General features: G+C 31.4%; 1 protein-coding gene across 2 annotated transcripts; it reads left to right on the forward strand.

Annotated features, from left to right (window-relative positions):
* Positions 1-1358: 1358 nt before the first annotated feature.
* LOC108907634 lies at positions 1359-8114 on the forward strand. 2 transcript variants are annotated; one of them, XM_018711389.1, is made up of 3 exons: positions 1359-1611; positions 4287-4330; positions 7196-8114. In XM_018711389.1, exons 1-3 carry the CDS (start codon positions 1597-1599, stop codon positions 7596-7598), a joined length of 462 nt encoding a protein of 153 aa, XP_018566905.1. In that variant the 5' UTR covers positions 1359-1596; the 3' UTR covers positions 7599-8114. The 2 variants fall into 2 exon arrangements, with proteins under 2 accessions (XP_018566905.1, XP_018566904.1); XM_018711388.1 differs by lacking the exon at positions 1359-1611 and adding an exon at positions 1690-1764.
* The last annotated feature ends 12923 nt before the right edge of the window (positions 8115-21037 follow it).

Here is a 21037-nt window from a genome sequence, read left to right on the forward strand (position 1 = left end):
TATTTTAGATCACATATGCATACAAAAATGTAAATAACGAACACCGAAGTAGAAAAAAAGTCATAGAAAACTGAAGAAAAATTGGGTACATTTGCTCTCGAAAAATTAATTAGTAATTAATTAATAAATCATATATAAATTAAAATTTCATGGTTTTAAATGCGATTAATTTTATTACACTGAATAATTCCAATTAGTTGTAAATTAGACGTTCTTAAAATTACTTATTTGATAATCTAACGACTAGCGTATAATGTAATATTTAAAAACAACGACTTTCTAAAACATAATTCCGTAATGATACGATTGTTGCTCCATGCAAGCAGAAACATACGTTTGGAAAAGATAAAAGCACTATTACTAATTGTCTCTAATTTATATGTATATGTGGCATTCTTATATATAATCACTGTATTTCTGATACACTGAAAATGAACAGAACATTATTTTTTATAAATAAGTATACACTTCGAGCATAAGTCAAAGGGTTGATTTCATAAACAGTTTTGCCTAATCAGAGTACCTATGTTACACTAAGAAAAGTAGATTAATACTTTTGCTATTAGCACTATAATACATGGCATCTCAAGGACGAAGTAAGTTATTGTAGGATATTCTACATAAAGAAAAAAAACTGTCAAATTTGACTTTCAGTCATTTTGGTTGAAGATTTTGGGGATGGACGTAGAAAAAAATTTGCAAAAATTATCTTATCGTGTGTTGTAATGGTATAGTTACTTATTTTTATTTGCAAACATTGACAGAAGCAGACTGTCAGTAAAATTTAGTTTTCCCGGAAACATAGGTTTATTTTTTTGTGCAAATTGAACATTTTGTATAGGACGACCTAATTTATCCTATTTGACATGAAAATTTTCCAGGTTTTAAGAAAAGGGAAATGTTTATTCGTAAATAAAATGAAAACCACTGGGTTTAGGTATAGGGAAACCTTAACAAAGTTACACTTAATTTTAGTGCAGAATTCGAATACGTTAAAAAAATTAGGGGTTTCCATTTAAAAATTTCGAGTTTTCCACATTTTTTGAACTTCCTATTCGATAAAAAATTTTTTTATCACCACCCTGTATAAAAACTGGAAAATTGTCATGGCAAACCCTGTATGTCATAAAACAACCAATATGCACCGGTAGAAACCACAATGGCGATAATTAAAACGGACTTCATCAATAAATTATTCAAATCAGTACCTGCAAATGCTTTACAATTTCATCTAGAGGCGGATAATTTTGTTTTACCGTTTACCACCAACCAACATTCACTTCCATATAGGTATTGAAGTAAGTATTCCGCAATTGCGTAATATAATAGCAATAGAATTGCATTTAATACGCGTTTCTGCAGATTTCGTGACAATCTCCCCATCATCAAGCAACGTTCCCAACAAATTGCCCCTCGTCACGCCAATATTTAGCAAAAGGCTTAACAGTCTGGTACACTGCGGTCTAACAGCCACTGAACACTTCGAGTAGATAAAAAAAACACTGGGCTTTCGTCCAAAGGAACATAATTACCGTGATATAAACGTTGATCAGGATAGTGAACACCTAGTGCACCACTAGAACATCCTCGACGAGCATGGACCTCAAGTGGGTATGTACTTATGTTAAGATAATTATCCGACGAGCAGGTGTTGGGTTTTACAATTATTGTGATTTTGTCGAGTGAAAGCGAAACCCAGTTTAAAATGCCTTGCGTAAATACCAATTACGAGGAGTTGTTTAGATGTTAATCGTACCTATTCAGGTATGTTTTTGGAGGATGGAGTGTGTCTTTAATTGGGGTGTTTCAATAAGTGTTAAACAGTGCATGGAAAGTAAACAACAATTACGTTTTACCGATGAGTAATAACTGTTAATGGTTAATAAATTGATTGATTTATCTCTTAATCTTTTTGGCAATATAAACTCAGTTTTTTTTATTCTGAGAAAGTGTATGTATAAATTACGTTCGAAGGTATTTTTCTACGTGATTCACTTCTATATTTATTTTTAAAGTCCCATGGTACAAAGTGTTCTGATTTGCCCCTTTGAGTAACTGATGAAGAGCAATAAGGCCGTAACTGTAATTTTTTTAAAAAAACGTGTCATAAAACGTTGGTAAACATAATAAAGCACTTACACTTGTTTATAATATTTTAATGTAAAACAGATTATTTATAGCGAGATTAAGTTATAAAATTATCGTGAAAGACAACCAATTCTCTGTAGCGGAAAATTTAAAGGTATATAGACGCCAAAAAACGAGAAAATAGATTTGCCTGACAAAGCCGGCAAAAACATTTCATTTTTAATTATTTCTGATAGTTTAACCTTGTTTCTTTTTGCATGTTCCTATAGTTACGTTTATTTTATTATTTTATAAACGCATTTTATTTGGTAATTAAATGTCTTTTCGTTAGCGTTGTGTTCCTCAATTCATTATCATTATTTATTTTCTGCTCACTAGTTTGCGAATAATTTGACAGCAAAAAAAATATCTAACCCTTTTTGGCGTCAAAATGTAGCTATTTTTATGCTCTTCAAACTAACCTATAAAAAGTTTTATCCTGCTATTTCATTTTTTTAAGAAAACAACCTAAACTTGGATAAATAGCGGCAATAAATAAACAACATTTTCTTTAGAAATTTCAAACTTATACTATATTCATCAATTTTTGTGCTGAATTCATTTACGGAGACTAAAATTTTTGAGAAAATCCATAAAACATCATTTTTTTGAAATAACCCCATCTATAGGTTTCCATATTGAGGTAAATGACATTACGTATTAACCACGAGATAAAGCATGAAACGACCTTTCCAACGAGATTAACACTATGGGCTTTTGATGCGCCAATCCTTAAAAAAATTAATTTTTCTGATCAGACATTAGGGGCTTCCCCCACCCTTTCTGTCGAGATATAGAACAAAATGTCAATGACAAAAGTTATGCGCAATGAATCCAGTTATCCATATTTGTACTATTTGATATACCTGAATAGGAAACATTTCTGAGAAAAATTGAACTCTATGTTTTGGTATGTAGATTGCGAGATTTATCTTGGTAGATTTATTCATCAATTTTTTTTCCCCCAAGTTCTAGGGTCTATACTTTCCCTAATATCGTGCCTCGCCGACCTTAGTGGGGCCCCCTGTACAAAACTGTATAGAATTCTTATTGAGGATGTAATTTCCTTCTGTTGTCTAACATAATTTGTTTCAATATTCTTAAATTCAACAAAATTCTGAGGCTATCGATTATGTATTACTACATTTTTAATTAATTTCAATTCATTATTAAAAATTGAATGTCTTGATATCGATATCATGTTTCCAATCAAAATTTAGATATATGTGAACTGGTTTCCTATGAACGCTTGCTTCTAAAAAAAAGTGATGTGTTTTTGTATTTTGTATTTGTCCGCTTTTTTCAGTGAAGTTTTGGGCCAGGCAAAACTATTTCACACGAAAATAATAAGGAAATACAAAGTTTTAAAGTTTCAACTGATGTTATATATCAGCAATTTGTCGATTTATTTTTAAAAGCACCACATTTCTTCCAATCGCTAAAAATGTATGTCTAAGTACTACTACCTCTTACAGGACGATAGTATTACGTCATATTACATAAACGTTGCTGGTTTATCACTTTCTTTAAATGTTTATACTGGTTTCCGATTAGAAAATTCTTCGTTAAATAATTAATTCTTATCCAAATCTTACACGCAGTCACTCAAATGAGTCATAGTTTATTTAAGATAAACTTGTGTGAAATATTTTAATACCTAGGTAATTAAAATTGTATAAAAAATGATAGATATTATTTGTTGACAGTCGCTCAAGATCACTTGTATTCAAAATATGTATATTTGTTTAAATTTTTGAAAGAACGAACTGAAACCGATATACAGGACGTGTAGAAATTACTTATAATTTTCAGATAAAACAAGAGAGAACAAAGTAACTTCTCCCTTTCACCTTGACAAAAATTAACGAGACGATGTTATAGTTTACGGCTATAGGGATTGCCGTCGTAACTGTATCGAATACACTGCATTTTATTCTCGTGACAACATATAATTAAAAAAATGTGATTTAATAACAGTTCAAGGACTGAGAGATAAAATGATGCATTTCTCCATAGGTTTGCCAGCGCTGTATATTTTAACTTCATTTTCTGCGGTGTAAGGAAAACATATGTTATGATTATAATCCTTGCTCAAAAATATTTAACATTGTGGGCAACAATTAGGCAATCCTAACTAATATACGTTTCTTTATTTTCAGGTAATTCCACTAATCCTGCAATTTCAGTTTATCTTTGCTCAGTGGTAGGTACAATACAAACTATTAGAAACATATTTTAATTAAATGTCTTCTGTAATACCCACGTTCCTAACATCTCAGATTATCATTAAGAAGTACCAAATTGTGATTAAAATCTTTCTTAAAGAGTTCACTACGTTTGTGAAACATATATAGGTGTGTGTTGCTTGTTTTTTTAAATAAACAAAATTGTAAGTCCCTGTCATTTTCAGTTTTGCAAGCGGAAAGTTCACAATAATGATAATTAGATCATACTTTTGTGTAAAATATGGTTTAAACAAATATTTATAACAAGCTTGTTTGTTTATTGGTGTTAATATGCACTTGTTCTATGACAATCTTGTCTTTATTGATTGTGGGGGGTCAGTATGACATGTATATATCACTGTGATTAGAAGTAGAGGATTCTAATGAACGACAAATATAAAGGTCTAAAAAAGATAACTATAGTACGATCGTATACGATGCAAAGTAATAAATCATTGCCTGTCAAGGGAATCAGTGCAACACATTTTATAGGGGATTCTGGAAATTGAATAATTTCTTTATGCATTATAGATTAACAGTTATATATTTATGAAGGACAAAATGAAAAACAAAGGCATCTCCTTCGCACATTGGGCGGCAGGACAACAATACATTTATTACTCCCTTCATTCTCCCTCATATGACTTGTGTCTTATGCTTTTTGCCGCGGCGCGCGTGCCGGCCTGGCGTGGTTAGTTTCGTTTCGGTTGTATTGGTGCTGCGTGTTTCTCGCTCGCGATATTTGTGAGGTTATAACAGTTATAAGTGCAATTATATTTCTTTCGGGCTATATGTGTGTTTCGCGCTATTATTTGAGAGTTTGTGAGTGAAATCATATTTCTTGTGCTCCGTAGCAAAAGTGTTTTTAGTGTTTTATTTGTGTGCTGTGTGTGTGTTTCGGGGTGTTGTTTGTGAATCGTGAATGCTATTATATTTTCTGTGCTAGTGAAGTGAAGTCTTTTGTATTATTATTGCTCTGTTGTCGTTATATGGAGAAATGGAGGCGGTGCCTGGATGTTCGCGAGCCGGATGTACTGCTGTGGCTACAAAAAAATCTATATTAAGTTACAGAGAAAAAACGATAATATTAAATGTCTATAACCCTTTAGAAAAGGATCATCCCATGAAACTGAAGACTGGTTTGGTGGAAATGTGTTCTAGATATACTGGAGTAAGCGAATTATCTGTTTTCAAAATTTTAAGAGAGAAGAAAATTGAAGGAGACGTTAAGAAACCTAAAAAAGAGGGTGGAAAGAAGAAATTAACATTAAATGAAGATGAGAAAAATGCAGTTTGGCGTACAGTACATAAATCATAGAATTTATATTTTGTTTATAATTTGTTAACATTTCTTGTTTGATAGAAAAATAACTTAATTTGTTGAGATTGGTAGAGAATTGTTGTTAGTGTTTTCATTTGATAGAATCATATAATAGGATTTATATTTTGTTTTCATTCTGTAAATATTTATAGTATATCTGTTGTACAAGGTTTTTGCTTTGAAACTTCGTTCTCCTTATAAAAAAAAGAATCGTAATGGGGTGCGATGAAGAGATCAGTTCACGTCTGGAACCCTGTTCCTACAAAAATCCCTTTATTCTCATAAACTATTTGTTTTAAATGTAATTTATTATAAATCCAATTCGTTATTTAAATTCCACATATGTGCTACATTTCACCTCTGTACGTGCCACTGTTTATTGTTCCCTGCTCTATGATCAAGCTCGCCAGGTTAGTATTTGACGTATAACCGACCACTTCGTACACTCGATGCACCTGGCCGACTACAGCTAGTACCAGAACACAGTGCGTATGCGGCGGTATTTCAGATTTTACATTCAATTTCATTTTAAATTTGAAACGGTTCATCTTACGCCTCCTAAAAATGATGACACGATTTTCCTTTGATAAAAGACCGACAATTTTTTGCTCTATTTTGCATCGTTTACGATCGTACTATAGTTACGTGAATTACTCTATCCATAAAATAACTGTATTATGGTGATAACTTGGAGTCTAGATGTTCTCCTAAGAATTCTACAGATCCTGGATTTGTTATCTTACCATCATCGTACGTCAAAAGCTTTCGGTTTACTTCTGGTATCGTTGAAAAAATCATTGCAAATCGGTTTAAATCCACTGGCTTTAGAGACGCTATTCCAAGGCTAAATTTATCAAAGATCCGGGTGTAGTAGTTGTTATTTAATTTTTATCCAATTATTGTAACTGTTATCGGTGTATAATAGTGCATACCTGGTATGTGAGTATGATTTATAAAGTCTATCCAATAAAATTACAGAATTATTACCCACTGAGACCTCGTCTGATACAAGACATTGTATTAATGGTCCCTTTTTACGTTCAGAGATACCAAGATAGTTGTCTATGATAAATTATAGTTATTACACAGATAATCCTACCTGCACTTTAACTGAACGCGGTAGATATACAATTCTAATGCGTTTGAAAGAAATTTTAAGTAGCAGCAGTTGAATATTTTTTAATGATAGAACACATTTAAATAATTTATATTTTTATGGATATATGTGTAATAGTCTTATGTAAATTTTCTTGGAAATTTTTTCAGTTTACTAAAAATATTATTATAAATTTTTTGTTTCAAATTTAAACTTCCTCAAATTGTAGTGCAAATTTTGCAAATTGATTATTGATTTAAGAAACTCGAAATTAAAAAAAAAAGTAAACAATTTATAAAACTATATTATAGACTTTAAAGATTGACGGGTTTTCGAAATATTTAAATAAAAATCGCCATATTTAGCGCCTAGTGATGGATTTATTATTAAATAGCTGGGATATTAATCTGTGCATTCTATTGCAAGGAGAACCACCGACACCGGCCACTACCGGATCTACCTAGACGACAACCAGAGCTTAGCCATTCCCAAACGCCTCCCCGAAGTGAAGATACTCCATCCTCTAACGTACGGCGACAAGTTCTACGGGCAGCTGCCGAAGATAAACAAGAAACCCCCGAAATACGTCAAGCTGAAGCCCATTGACCTGGCGGATGTCGGGAAAAGATGCTGCGGGACCAAGTGGGCGTTGGGCGATACGGAAGTTGCCCTCGAGGAACTCATAAGACCCGTCTCGTTGTCGGCGTACCGGCCACCACAAGCCCGAATCCACGAATACCAAAACTTCGACGACGTCAAACCGGTTACCGAGATCATCGAGGACGACATCAAATACGATTTTCGAACGAAGACGCACTCGCTGCGGTAGAGGGCCGCTTGTTAAAACGCCTCTGCTTAGTGGTGTGGTGGTTTTGTCACGGAATAATACAAAAGTCTAATCGTGAAATAATCCTTTGTTCAGCCAAATCCTGTTACCCTTGAACCAATATATTTGGCTGTGCCCAAAGCGCGAAACTGAATTGGAAGACCGCTCCAGACAATTGCAATATATTTCCCAAAATTAAAAGTATTTAATGAAGTAATTAATTGGAAAATAAAATTGTATGGTCAATTCCGTGATTTTTGCAGTTTATACAAAAAAGTAAAATAAACAACGGTTTCTGAATTATCTGTTAAACTAAAGAAAAAGAGAATATTTCAATTTCGCTTCTGTATTATTCTGTTATCCTGTTGAAGGAGCCAGCTGTCAGTAATATTTTGATCTCAGTTTATAAAGGGGCAGTTTCCTTCAAACACAAAGAAAATCGAAATGTTTGTTTCTTAACAATACAGGGTGTAAGCAGTTTGACTGCCATTACTTCATCTTGAGATAGAGTAATCATAAATGAACAAAAAAGTTGTATATTACAGGGACGTAAGATTAACAGTTTTCAAAATACAGCGAGTATTAATATTGGGGAGTTTCATTACAACGTGACAACAACGCTTAACCTAATGTTACACAGCTGATGCACACCACGTGTGCACGCGGCAGACTTGTCCTATGGAATAACAAAAATGTAAACAACTATTATTGTGAAATATTTAGTTTTCAAGACGATTGTTTTCCAGTTTTTAAATAAATAAAATAAAATGTAGGGATTTTGTAGTACGAAGATAGTGTTGTACTTAAATTTTAGCTCAAATTTTAGTAGAATCTCTTAAAACAGGAACTTTTAATCAAATTATCAATTTGAAAAATATAATATAATAATTCTACGTATTAAAAATAATTTAGGTACTTACCAAAAAGCAAAATTCAGTAATTTTTAAATGCACAAGTACAAAACAAGCTACAATATATGCTCAAAATGTACACCACCAATTTCGACGCATGTACGACACCTTCGAATCCAATTTTCGCGAACTCGCTTTATCCTTATTTGATGGGTAGTGGCAAAAATTCGTTTTCGCAAGTCTTCGACTGTCGAATTCCAGATACCAACTGAATTGCGTATTATTGGACAGCTTAGTGCCTCGTGTTAACGAATAACCGCCGCGCCGTTGTCACATTGCTCGATATGAATTTTATCGAATTTTAAATTTATTACAACGCTAATTATTTTTTAGAATTAGAAGCAGAAAGAAGTTCAAAAATATGATAAACATTGTATTTTATGCTATTCTATGCACGCAGTTACGTCAATATTTCTTAATTAATCGAACTTTTGTACGTCAAATTGTAGATTTTGATTATTTTTTTCTCGGAAATGGTTAGAACCCATATAAGGTTTTTCTGTTTATTTTAATGTATTCTATCGTCTGTTAAAATTAAGGCAGTCAAAGTTCTAACACCACATTTTTTATATATTTCTGATAATTAGTTAACTTAAATCGGTAATAATTTTCTTATTTTGTTTTTCGTGTAGACCTCGTGTAGACCACTAAGCGAAATTGGCTTACCTGTTCTAATTTTTTAGATAGATACATAATGCGCGCAGATTTCTCTCGTTTACGATTAAAGACCCACTAAACCACTAGTAGGACGTCACAAGACGATGACGCAACAGACGTGAGGCCTTATAAATAATTGTAATGGTCTGGCCTGTGAAACACATGTTCATACTAAACTGGTACTTATTAGCGATTAAATTGATAACTGTGAGTATGTTTATTATTTTAAAAACTGTACTTAGCTGACTCTGATGTTAACCAATGTTTTCAAAACATTAGAATAGAGAAATTCCCTAGGATTGTTATAGAAACTGGACTATCAAAAAATTTTGTACTTTGAAAATAACTTTATAACGTAGGTGTTGCTATTGTGTTTGTTAACTTATTTTCTACACCTATAACACATATATGCTTTTAAAATAAGTAAAATTAATTAACAGATTTCTATAAGAATAAATTTTTAGTAAGTTGCTTTTATTTTCAATTGTTCTACTTGCTATTTAACGATTAATAGCTACATTTGAACTAAATTCAATTCTATCAAATGCTTATTTAGAGGCATACAATAATTATTATCAAAATATCTTAAAACGACGTAAATAGTTATACATATTTCATAAGTGTTACTATGTTATTTATTGTGCTGTATTTTTCTCAAATATTTCAAATTGTATTTCTGTAGGTATTTGCAAATAATATACACTAGTATTTTTTTAATATAATTTGCCTATTTATTATGATTCATTAGTTAATATGTTGCATCGAAGTACGAAATTTCGTTAGAATATTCTAGCCAAAAATATAACTTTTACATGAGACTACATTTTTCTCTTGGCAAGGTTCTCTTATTCATTTCAAAGCTTCCAAAATAAATTTAATGCTTGTAATACTAGAGATACATATTTTTTAATACATAAAAATATAATATTTAAATACAAAATAATAATGACTGATAAAAACTGCCTAAAAAACGTATAGTCCTAATTATTTGTATTTTTGTAATTCGACCCAATTTATTATTTATTTATAAGTTTAAATGTTGTAAATAATTTGTTTGTGTATTGTTTAAGTAACACTTTGTAGGCTTCAGTAAACCTATCCTCGGATTATGAAATATATATTCCATATATGTATTGCAGAACTTGATTAAATCATACCTAACATAGTGATGGTGGTGATTAATTCTACATGACATTTTAATTAAATTGAAGGAATGTGCAATTAATATGTAGCATAGATTTGATGAACTCAAGTAATGTTGAAAAACGCGTTAGTTCCTACTCATAAACATGACACCATATTTTAAAATTATCGGAATGTTCAGCTCAGTTGGTATGGAAATGAAGATTGTATCGAAACAAGAAACGCGTAGTTTCTCCCTTTTACTTGCATTTACATAAGATCGACATTTATATATCTTACAGTATCAACCGGTTTGGTTATACCTACATTACGGAAAATTACTAACGGCCCACGGCCTTTTCTTTCGAGTAGATATTCCGTCCGAGAGATCACAACACCATAAAAGAAGAAGTGAAAACTATAATTATTATTTCTGATCAAGTTTTGACAAGCATTACATTGACGGGTATATCGTGTGTCCTGAAATTCTCGCCATTTTACAATATTTAAAAAATAATGAAATGCTATTTCTTAAACTTTATCTTTATGCCTTAAAATAATTGATTTTCAAAGGTAGTTGGTCTCAACAAGTCAAATCCTTCAAAATTTCAAAAGCTAAAACTCCTATGAATCCACTTAGCCTTCATTCAAAAGTCCATCGACTTTTCCCTCATTTTTCCTCCCCTACCTTTGAAATTCCTTGTCTTAAAACGCATTTCTCAAATATCACTCTTCCTTTTCATCCAAATTAGTGGGTCTCTATCCCATAATTCATTAAAAGCTTTCACTGCCCTCCAACAATCTAATATTTAGATCCAAAGGAACGAATAGAATCTTAAACAATAAACCACTATCTAAGCTGTTTAATGAAATGTATTATATCCAGCTGTATTCTTAATAAGACAAAAGGCGACAAAATAAACTAAGAAATTAATCACACTATCAATAATTACGTTTGTATCACACCACGGATTGGCGCAGAACGTAACAGATAGATTACTTTCGCTGGAAATACTTTCACTGAAGGCTACAGATCAATGTCGTTTACTTGTGTTGCGGAAGAAGAAAGTATCCTTGACAATGTTGCTTGAATATCGCCACTCATAAGTTGAATGACACAGTTATTGGGCGTAAATACAACGGACGCCTCATTGGTTGCGGTAGAAAGCATTTTGATTTTTCGTTCTTTAGTTTTCTTTAGATCTGGACGAGGTCCAGAACATTTTCAAAATTGCAAAAAATAAAAAATGTACCTATTTTATCTGAGTTTTTCACTTATATCTTGGAACCTATGCATTTTGGAAGAATATTGAAGAGGAAAAAAGTTTTAGAATTGAATTTTGCACAATATACTGTATGTTAAAAATGTTTAAATTTACTGTCGATGTTGCAAAATAGCAATAATTGATGAAAAAAGGGCAAAATAATCAAGATTTTTTAATAATTTTTTAAAAATATTTTAGTTGTTACGAAGGCATTCTAATTTTGGTAAAAAAAACTTTATGGTATAATAAAACAGCACACCAAATTTCAATAAAATCGGTTCTATAGTTTTCGCAAAATAATTTTTTGAATAAAACTTTCAAAAAAATTTATCGAATTTTCAAAATGTTGCACAGCCTCAAATAAACCATCTGGATACTTGAAATAATTTTCACATAGAAAAGAACGCTCAACTTTCCAAATGGCTTTTGAAAATTTGAAATCAGTTGATTAAGACCCCCTGGTTTATATTCCTTAATAAGTCCTATACTGCCATCCACCGACGTTTCAGTGGTTCTATCAACGTATGTAGCATGTATCTAATGTAATTTAAATAAGTCTAATGCTATAAAATCAAAGGATCAACCCTTAATTCTAAAATGGGTATTTGCGTTAAAAAAATGTGTAACGTTTTGTCACTGAATACTGTTCTCTTTTTATACAATTTTTGATTTAAATCGTACGCCGTTGAATCAGCTTGTGACACAATAGACTATCAACAAGCTCTTACAGAAGGCTTCTTATATAAGTAACTTATCCCTGTCTTTTTGTTGATAATTAAAAAGGGAAAGCCAGTGGTATGAGATTTTAGTTGAACTACCGATTGGTAGATGGCGCAATCAAAGCATAGTCTAGCAGATCACGGACATCCACCAAATCGTTTCACTTTTTTTATATAATAATGTCAAATACGAGTATAGAATATGCACCCAGTTTGTTGTAACATTATATCATTTCATTTTTGTGATAATATATGAGAAGGTGACAAACACGCCATTCATATGGCTGAAAATAAACCATAGATTTTATTGTAGATGAGTATCTACATTAGATTTGATCATTTTAATATTTAGAGTTTGATTTTGGTATTTGTTTTATGCAACCAGATATACTCGGTTTATGTATTGAAGCAAGCTGTGCGATGTATATATGCAACCACAAATACAGCTCAATTCGAATGCAATAAATGGCGAATGCGCCGGTTCGGTGACATTCCTATTAGAAATCAATGAAGACCAAATGGTTGGAATCACAATGTATAAAATATCTGCTGTCGGAGTTATTATGATGATAAATTAACACAGATAATATACAATGTACAACCCATTTTTTATCGCTGTTCCACGGAATGCATAGTGAATTGCCTATAAGTCGGGCAATCATTTTCTGGGCTTGTGGTATAACTAGTTGCATAGATTTAGAAACTTTTGATAAATGATTTTAGTCATTTGAAATTTTATTTATAGTAAAAGTTTCTGCTGTGTAAGTCAACAAATTTCTAGAATATATTTAGTATCTCTATTTTCTCAATGGCCATATAAAAAATTTATCTGTAATTCATTACAATGAATCTTTCGAGTGTATTTTGATGTGGAAGAATTTTTTTTATTAAAACAGGTCGTTATAGGACAGCTATTGTAACTTGTAAATATATCTGCGTATATTTAAGGATTTACCAGGAGGGCCATTTTGATTATACATATATTCTGCATAATCGCATAAACTATAAGAGATAAACAAAGATTAATTAGGGATCTTTTAGACTATTTTATTTCCAACTGAAAATGTTGCATTCTCCAAATTTTGCTGGATGCTGTTCTAAATTTTGAAGCATGTAAATTTCACCGTCATCAACCTTATTTTTCGTAATTACGCCATATTGTTTATGCTTCACGAAATTAACTCTTTCTGTTTTTTATTTTTAACATGTATGTAAGTGTAAATAAAGAACGCCCTGAAAAAACTAATATTTTTTATTTTATATTCTGATAGTATTTATTTTTTACATACACTACTGCAAAAGATTAAAGGGTCAAAAGAATTTCCGAAATTTTTCCGTGATTTTTGACAGACTGTATTTAGGTGAAAAATGGTCGATCGGGAATTAACAAAAAGCATTTTGAAGCTCTAAGATTCTAGTTTTTAGATCTTTAGATCACTTTTTCTATCACTTCAACAACATTAGCTGATTGTGTTCAGAATTTTATCCGCAAAAATTCAGAAATCTAAAAATAATCGCACTTTGATATACACAATATAAACATGTTCTCGAAATCCCACCGCTTTGTAGATATAGTCCCTAATTTTCTTCTGGATGTTAATAGAAAAGACTAAAATTTTCTCCTTCTTCTTTTCTCCTTTTCTTCTTTTAAATTTTGATAAAATCTCCTTTTAAATTTTGATAAAATCAAACGTCAAATTTTGATCAAATCAAACGTAGACGCAATGGTCTGTCATTTCGTTGTAAAATTTTTTGTTGACAGTACCAATTGTGCCATGTTGGTTGCCTAATAATATAGCCTGTTTAATAAAAGGAGAAGGCAATTTTTCATGGGGCAATAATAACCCGACATAAAGCAAGGCAAACCTGATGATAATCCAAACAAAGAACCGTATCCGGCAATGTCTACGACAAAAATTAAAGTGTGATGAACTAGAAATTGGCCGGTGTTAATGACCTTATCATGAAACGCGCTCTTCAATAATGCTTGATCGCAGAAATAACTCCGGCAAGACGATGCTTCTCACGATTAAGTTTTTTATTTAGATACAAAGACTTACTTTCTATTGTGGAATGCAACTGATGTAGTCACACTTCTGGTTTGTGAATCGGATGAAAACGTTGGTCGGGTATGATTTTCCACTTTCCATGGGTCGTTCTAATCTGTAAGAGCTACCTCGTACAGGGTGGTCCATTAGTCTGAGGTGCCTAAGTTAGAAACGAATAGGATAAATCTATTTGTCGAGTAAATCCATTCTTCTACAATGGAATCACGAACTCCACCAGTAAATGTTCTTTGCAATATTGTCAACAAATTTAACAATATCAAGTGTTTAGTAGCATCAGAAAAATTGTCAAATCAAAATAAATAAGATTTCCTAAAAGTATGTTACATTAAAATATGTGTTATTGGGCTAAACAAGACTGTATGTGTCTACTTCTTAGAAAAGTATGATGCAATTTTTTGCTATACTACCCCATAATTTTTCTTTTAGAGTTTACTTTACCGTGGGTTTAAATTAAGTTTTAGAAAGGACACACAATTTGCTAGAGATACTTGTTATCATATCTATTTTTACACTTTTATAACCATTTATAATTTTTTTAAATTTTTCAACATCGACTACATCACTATTTCTTTGATGAATACCTGCTCCAGTCTTTCTTCTCCATTTCTTATTAAATAAATTTAAAGCATCTACTTTGACTTTTTATATGACATACTTCTATCACGAAAGCTTTATTCTTAGTAGCCCGACTAAAGCATTTGGGAATACAATTGGCCCGTAAAGAAACTGAACACGTAGCAAACATTGTCACGTTGTGAAAGCAGCAACTTGTATTAGTCTATAATAATCATTTTTATTGTACATTATAGAATTATCTGATATGCGCGAAGTCAATGTTAATTTATGTCGTTAAAACAATGTTCCGAAAGTGATTGTTGCTTGAAATACGAGGTGTAGTCATGAAATAACCGAACATTTTTAATTACCTGCTAATGGAGACATGTTATTGGATTGCTGATATCTCATTAAGTGTTAGTGACGATTTTTGGAATGAAACAACGATGTAACAATTTTTGTCAATACAGAAGTCGGAACTGCGCTTAAAACATTTTTTTACATTCGTGTGCTATAGAAAGATCATACTATTTTCACATTTTATCAGGATTCTGTTCACATTAAACAAAAATTTTGCACTTCTGAGAGACACCAATTTCTTATGCGACTGTGGTATATCATGTGGAGTATGCTCACATATAAGAACATAGAATTAAAAACAAGTTTTAATTTAGTGAAATGGTAGTAATTCTTAATAAAATACTATTCAACGGTAAAATTAAAAAGAAAGTCGTATGAAAACACCGCTAAAGTGAAAATAGATGCTTTCCTAGGAACATATAACTGTTTTTTCCATAATAAGTAATTTGTTTGTTTACCTCTGATATTCATATTTAATTATCCTTACAAATAAAGCTGTAGTGTTGAATATTTAGATTTCTAACGAAACAAGTAATGTTTTTAGAAATCGGAATTAAATTATGGTAAAATTTCGTTGAACATACAAATAGATTTATCTATACAGGGTGTGGCGTGTATAATCTATAAAAATTAAACTACAACTTCCTAACCATATTTGTAATAGAAAAGTTTTATACCAAAAAAGTTCTATTTTAGCGTTAGAAAGATACTTCTCAATATTTGGGGAATTTTTCAATGCAAAAGTACAAACTAAAAAAAATTGACATTTAAAAAAAATTATATTTTCTTCCAAAGTTTTTAATAAATAACACAGGGTCGGCTTTCGCCCTGTATACATATCAACCAATAAGTCAAAAGCAAAAAAAAAATGTGTCAGTTTAGTCGCTTATATAACAATAGCTAATGGAAAAACGTCGCTTATCACAAGAAGATCAGTAGGTATTAACAACAACAATTTATAATTCAATGGGAATCAGTAATTGACGTAAAAACTGTTCCTTTCACAGGAAATGCCAGCAACTATGTATTTGGAGAAAAGCCCGCGGACACTTATAAAATAAATTGTCCAGGAAATTGCTTAATATTCAGTTGTTCGCGCTACTTTTGTATTGGAATAGAAAACTGTTTTTATGTGCCCCATTTTAATTAAATTAAAATAGTTTAAGTATTCAAATCACAACATCTAAACAATCAAATTTTTTTAGTATCAAAAGAAACTTGAAAATATACTCCTGAAATAAAAAAAAATACAAGAACATTGATTTAACACATGGATCACTCGAATTAACTATTTCTTTTGAAATTATGCAAAATAAAAGGAAGTTGTAGGTTTATAACAGTAAGAAAGTGTAACAAACAAACTTGGAAGATGCGCAGAACTCACAAACATAAAGACGATTTTTGTTTCTAAAATACTTCATTCAGGACATCCATGACATTGACGGTCAGGAAACAAATGAATTTCAACTTTCCCAATTTGAAATATGAATATGATTGCTTCCACGTGTCTACCATTAGATTTTGAGTTAACTGTCAACAATGTTCTCAGTTAATACATGTCAAAACAAATCAAAAGATTCCGAAGACGTACATTTTTGACTATTGACTCAACAATTAATTATTCAACTGCCTTGCCTGGTGGGTACCAAAATTTCTCTTCCCTTTGTCGAAGCCCGACCATTTCTCCTTGTTCCCATCTCGGTGAAAGGTTGCGCAACTCCAATTATCGGCTTGAAGGTCCTCAAGATGAAAGTGCTACACGCTCGTCCGCATATTTTCTTACATAACTTAAAATAAATAATGACAGCGTTTTTTTGCTTCTACTTTTCTATAAACAACTTGTTTACACGAAAAAACGAATATTAACAAAGAAAAGTACATATTTATTTTTATACAATGCCATAAAAGAGACAGGGTGATTCAGAACTTATCTGACAAAAAAAAAAAAATTGGGTGTACAGGGGACTCTTACAAATACAATTTTGTAAAGAAAAAATCAAAAAGAGCAGTTCGAAAATGATTTAAAAGACCTATTTTATATCAGCAACTTCAAGTGCTTCTGCCGCTATTATTATTATTAATTAATAAAATTAATTTGTGGTTTTAACTAATAAAATAATTTGACATACCTGATGTCACAACAACTGTTCAAAATTTTGTCCACCGACGTGTAAACACATTTGGGTCCGTTTTACTCAGTTTGTACCAACTAACACAAATGTTGTCCTGCTTCACTATAACACAAATGTTTCACCATAAATTAAAACAATATCCATCAACTCCGAGTTGCTATACACGCAAGCCATTTTTGACACTAACTACTAAAAAACTATTGTAAACACTATCGCAATGACGATTGTAAAATCGGATTTCAGTATTCGAAGTCGCTGAGGCCACGTGGCTCTCCACGCGTATTGCGCTACAGACTACAGTTGTTCAGCGATGTAATGGTTGAAAGTACTACAACTTCAATAATTTTTTTCTGGGAAACTATAACGATTTTACAATTTTTTTTACAATATTGACTCCATTTCCCATGCCGCATCTATTCCCAAATTTGTTTGGGTAAGTTGTGAATCACTCTGTTTATATACAGTCTTACCAGTGTCTAGCAGAACAATAGATAATAATTACATTTTACACGTAAATGCAGTGCGAATGATTTGTCTTCGCTAATAATCGATTAAATAAAGAGAGAGTTTAATAAATAATGATGGTAATAAAGAGGCAAGCAAAGGTATTGTTAAAGTGTTACTGGAAACGTGGGTTTTTCTTTTAATAAGTTATGCATTATATTAATTTCTTAAACATATTATTGTCTTATTTTCACTTTTTCACATAATGCTTTAAGAAAACGAAACATGAAAGAGAAAAAAATTGAGATTACATGTAACAAAAGGGAAATTGAAATTAATAAAAACTAATGATAATTGCACATAATATGTTCTTTATGGTTCATGAAATAAAGCTTATGATTTATTTTTTGACATTTCTTAATCTATTAATTTTGACATTATTCGAAATTTTGCAGTCACTTTTTTATGCGCTATCAAGCAGGTAGATGTTACAACCAACCAGTCGGCAAGAATACCCTTTCTATGATTCCTAATAAGATTTTGAAACTAGAACATCCTGAAACATATACAGGCCATTCATTCCGAATAACATCGGCAACGTTACTGGCTAATACAGGAGATAATGTATTAGCAATCAAGAGGCATGGTGGGTGGAAATCAGCCACAATTGCAGAAAGTTATGTTGCTGACAGTTTAAGTAACAAAAATGAAATGGCCAACAGGATTCTTTACAATTACACTTCAACTCCAGATTCTAGTAGTACGTGGCATAATGCTGTTTTAATGGATCAGTCAGATAATATTGGTGACTGAAATTTAGCGGTCAAATCATTTTGAGAAAAATGTGACAAATAGTAAACGCGAGGGCAATAATTAATCAGATTTTATAAATGTTACTAAATGTAATAACTGTACAATTACTATAAATATTCATTCACAATAATTAATAAAATGTAATGTAATCAAATATTTATATTTATTTGTTCATAAAATATGCATTTATAACTCGAAATCGATTTTTTCCCTAGGGAGGTAAGTTACCTCACTTATCTTCTACGGTAAACTCCACTTACCTCCTTAAAAACAATGTATTAATATATATTTGCTATAGTGGAAGCAGATAAAATATTTTGGGAAACTCACACAGCTTGCGTAACATTTTAAACAGAAACAATGACGGATATTTTTTTCACTTCATTTGTATTCTTCGCGAAGCTTGATGAGACATTTCGACAGCTTAAATCTATTCTGTAGGCAAAATATCGTGGAACTGCAGCCTAGTTACGCTTTGAAAGTTACATAATTAAATACAGGAAGTTAAGATTTTATAACACTGTGTCCGCAATCAGGAGACGAGTATTTTAGATATGACGTTTCTTTGGATTTTTAAACCCAAGAATATTATTTTTATTTTATCGCATTTGTACATCCTAAAATATACAAAACAATGCACTACACAATGTATGTAAAACGTAATTCGTTTTTTCCTTTTTTTTTGTAAACATTATGATACTGAACCACATTGTCTCGAGATTTTGTTTATCTCTCGAGAGTAATGAAATATTTTCCATACTCGTATTGTAATATACTATTTTAGGATCGGTAGAAATATCACTTGTCGTATACAATATACTGCACAGACACCACGTTTGTTCTATTTTTTATTTAAAAAACTGAGATTTATAGACGGTTATATACCTGTCAATTTTGCCTGTTATTTTCATTTTTAATTAGCGTAAAGCTTCATACATATGTTACCACTGACGAGATGTGTTATTATAGAAAGTCAAGGAATTGGTACATTTCTATAGCAATATATATATTTCCAGTTCCTCAAATCGTATCAATTTACTAATTTCCACTCAATTGAGCAGAAGATATAACAATTATAACGCATTACATGGACCCAGGCGTTTCATTTCAGCTGCAGTGATATACCCTGTATAGCTTTCTACGTACCTACCACTTTTCAATTAGCATAATTCACCTGAGTGTATTCGCTGGCAACGGCGTCCATCGGTAGTAATAAGTCCCATATACATGCCGTCTGTACAAACGAGAAAGTATCAGATGTCGTGTCAAAGGGTTAATCTCAATGGATGAAATCAAGTGAAAGGGAAAACAAAAACTTTCTTTGAACGTGCAACGTTTCTTACTCGAGTTACGGTACGTGCTAAGAGATCAGTTATTAACAGATGTTACATAAAATTATATATTATGCCGGTCTTTGACATTCTAACCGCTGTAACGGAGGATACATCGACATTGTTACTGACAACTTTGGTGTAGTTGTTCCGACTGTTGTCTATTATTTAATTTTGAAACGTTCCAAGAATGACAGGTTTAATAAAACTTATAATATTTAGTTTCAACTTCTGATATAACCTTTAAGGGTGGCCACCTCATTTTTCGTCGTTAAATTCACAGAATTCACAGAATAAATATTTTGTCATTTGGTGCTAACGTATCTTGAGATTATGGAGCTCAGCTTCATTTTTATGAAAGAACTGGATCTTTGTAAATTCCAGTCTGAAGGTCAATGTGAAAGCAAAGGCTGCAGACAGAGAATATTGTCATTAAATAAGGCAAAAACAGATGTCTTTGTAGCTGTTAAAGAACATGGAAAACTTAAGTATACTTTGCCATAAAATATTGCATAATGGCTACCTATTGCCCAATATTTAGTTATTGGGACGGTAAACAAACAAAATGCGATTAATTGGAATAATTCTGTCTCAACTGGTTGGAATAAGAATATCAGATAGTCACTTATAAATACTTTTAAGCAAAACATTTTGCCATATTTAACTTAATACTTTAATTTTTGTAACCATTAAGATTTTGGCTTTTTATACTCATTTAATAAGATAAATATGTGGAAATTAGTAAAAAGAAAGGAAGAAAGCATCTATTGTTTGTAACAATTATCACTTCATTTAATCCTCTGTAAAACTTATAAATAATTCATAAAATAATAGATAATGTGGGACGTATTGTTTATAGCATCATCATCTACTAAATTGTAATTCTAATGGATATAAAATTTTACCTAGATTTAGAATCACATTTAGGAAAAGATACAACGACAATTGTCATCAATTTGTTTCACAAAAATTTTATACACGGTGTCAAATGCGAGCTAGAAATTAGTATAATTAAAATCAAAAGAACCAGTTGAAGAAAGTTTTGTTGGAATATTTTTCATTCC

Source organism: Anoplophora glabripennis, unplaced genomic scaffold (assembly GCF_000390285.2).
Source record: "Anoplophora glabripennis isolate ALB-LARVAE unplaced genomic scaffold, Agla_2.0 scaffold51, whole genome shotgun sequence".
NCBI lineage: Eukaryota > Metazoa > Arthropoda > Insecta > Coleoptera > Cerambycidae > Anoplophora > Anoplophora glabripennis.